Raw genomic sequence first — 2,364 nt, forward strand, 5'->3', positions numbered from 1 at the left:
TATATATATATATATATATATATATATAGCTAAACAAAAGTACAATAACTGTAATCTACCTGGAAGTAACCAGATGAGTTTGTTTAAAACAGTCTGATTTGGTCTACAGAGCATTAATTTGCATACCGGGCTCCTCTAACCCCTATAAAGCAGTTATCAGTGGATTCTCTTCATTTGTTTCATGTTTCAGCAGACCTGCGAGTCCTGTTCTCCAGTGAAATGCTACGCAGACGATAGAAGACGTTGAGAGGCGTTCCTGTTCCCGGCCTAGCAGCGTGTTGGAAAGATGAGGATGCAGCAGCAGCAGCTACTCCCACACCAGTGGGGAGGGGGGCATCTCAGAGGGCTGAGCCACCGTGGAGCTGGGGAGCAAGGGCAGAGGGAGGTTAGTATCAGCTGTTCAGTGTATTCTAACGTTTGGTGCTTAGTTACATGTGTAGCGGTTACCTTTGATGTGGTCCTCTAATTTAAAAGAATATTGTAGTACAGTGTACACTTTTTATAAAGATTTTTATTCCATCTTATTTGATATTTTATTCCACTTTTTATATTAACTCCTTGTGTTTGCTTTTTTAAATTATTCTTTTACATTTTATATCAACTTGTTTTGTTTATATAAAGATTTTTATTTTATTCCATCTTTTATTGGGCCTTTCACGTCTTTAATTGAGTTGCACTACACATCATCAAATGACCTTAATCAACAAACAAACAAACGTTGACATGTTTGATGCTGAAGCCCAATATCATTACACTTTTACAGGTTAGGAATTGGGTCATAAATCATCTCAGCTAGATTCCCACCTGATGAAGCTCTTGAAAGCAGCTGACTGAGGGTTAATGCAGAGTGGCACCCGACTCCCCTTCTGCTGCTCCAGGATGAACTGATGGATGATCTCTGAGAGGATGAAACACCGACAGCATGTCTTACTCATGTTATCCAAATGAAGTTGTATATAGTCATGTCCTTCATCGCAACACCATTAAGTGAATAACAGCAGGTAAACGTACCTTTGACCTGCCTCACAGAGCTGAGATTCTTCTCAAAGTCATCGTCAAACTTGGGATTAGTGACGGGCTCGAAGTCGCTGGTGTACACGCGTCCGGTGGAGGTGGTATAGCAGCATTTGCACATGCAGGTGTGGTAGCGCAGGCGACCCTCGTCCAGGTACGGGTGGGCCAGGGCGTCCTTCGCTGAGATCCTCTTCGACTGGAGACCAAACACACTAGTTACAGTTGGTTGAGTATTGGCTATTTTTGGGCCCAGGTATGGGTACTTTTGCTCTCGAGAGGCAACGTTCAGAGGAACGACCAGGGTCCCGCCTCTGACAATGTAACCAGTTCTCTTCATACATCCATGTTTAGTTGTCCCATTTAGCCACTTTAACTTTGGAACATTTTTTTGGACTGACGCATTATGTGTCAACCACAGATCTTAATTCAACTACTCCCTCTGCATCGCACACTGCACGATCACGTTCAAAAAAACATTGACTTCAAAATGAGGGAACCAGTTCAACATACTCTGAATATCTCCGAGTTATCTGGCTTAAAGGTCCCATGTCATGCTTTTCTGGTTATTACCCGTCCCCTTGTGTGTTATGAAGGTTTTTCTGCATGTAAACGGTCTGTAGAGTCACAAACCCTCAAAGTACACCCTGTAGCAAGTAAATCTCTAACACAGTCCAGTGTTTCCCCTATATGTTTTCAGCAGCGGCGCTGCGCCGCTGAAAACAAAAAAAAAATTTTTTTTTTATTAAAAGAATTATAAGTGCTGCCCCCTAGCGCTCGCGGCAACTTCGAGCCACCGATACGCGGGAAAGCTGTCATTTTCAGAGCTGAAGGAAAACTGCCTGACAAGACAGACAACAGCAAGTTGAAGCAGACATAACTTTATTTGGACACAATCACCTCAAGAAGAAGGTCATAACGCCATAAATGTAAGTCATTATAATTTAAAATGTTGTTACATTTAGATTAAGTAAATTAATACTTTGATAAAAGCCTACAGTTAAGAATGAATTACATCTAGCTAACTTAGCTAGTTTGTAAGGGATAATGTGCAGCGACGCGGTCATTATGGGGAAAAGAACACCCGACAGGCTGATCAGGAGCCCGACGCGAAGCGGAGGGATCTAGATCTGCATGAAGGGTGGCAGAACCCAAGATATTCAAGTCACTGGGGCAGTGGAACGAAGTGGAGACATTTGGCACATTCATTACTAGGTGCCATGCTCTTTTGACACCTGATATTAAACTAAAAAATTGCCTGATGAAAGTGATGTAAATGAACAACAAAAATAAAATAAGTTACATATGTGTTATTGGCTATGGTAGTTTATTGGTATGTTCAATTATTTGATT

The 2,364-nt window shown here is 41.7% G+C and overlaps 1 protein-coding gene across 1 annotated transcript; it reads right to left on the bottom strand.

Annotated features, from left to right (window-relative positions):
* Positions 1-35: 35 nt before the first annotated feature.
* Positions 36-1,351, bottom strand: LOC104954063 (serine/threonine-protein kinase NLK-like). Its single transcript, XM_010781115.1, has 3 exons — positions 1,012-1,351; positions 805-898; positions 36-362 (listed from the first exon to the last, which is right to left on the bottom strand). Exons 1-3 carry the CDS (start codon positions 1,349-1,351, stop codon positions 308-310), a joined length of 489 nt encoding a protein of 162 aa, XP_010779417.1. The 3' UTR covers positions 36-307.
* Positions 1,352-2,364: the final 1,013 nt, after the last annotated feature.

Source organism: Notothenia coriiceps, unplaced genomic scaffold (assembly GCF_000735185.1).
Source record: "Notothenia coriiceps isolate Sejong01 unplaced genomic scaffold, NC01 NC01_scaffold00022727, whole genome shotgun sequence".
Taxonomy (NCBI): domain Eukaryota; kingdom Metazoa; phylum Chordata; class Actinopteri; order Perciformes; family Nototheniidae; genus Notothenia; species Notothenia coriiceps.

Bases quoted from the DNA above. Each gene is read 5' to 3' on its own strand.
- LOC104954063 (XM_010781115.1), bottom strand. From the start codon at position 1,351: ATGAAGAGAACTGGTTACATTGTCAGAGGCGGGACCCTGGTCGTTCCT. The intron at 899-1,011 runs GTACGTTTACCT...TCATCCTCTCAG, and splicing joins CTCTGTGAGGCAGGTCAAAG to AGATCATCCATCAGTTCATC. The intron at 363-804 runs GTGGGAATCTAG...CTTGCTCCCCAG, and splicing joins GCTTTCAAGAGCTTCATCAG to CTCCACGGTGGCTCAGCCCT.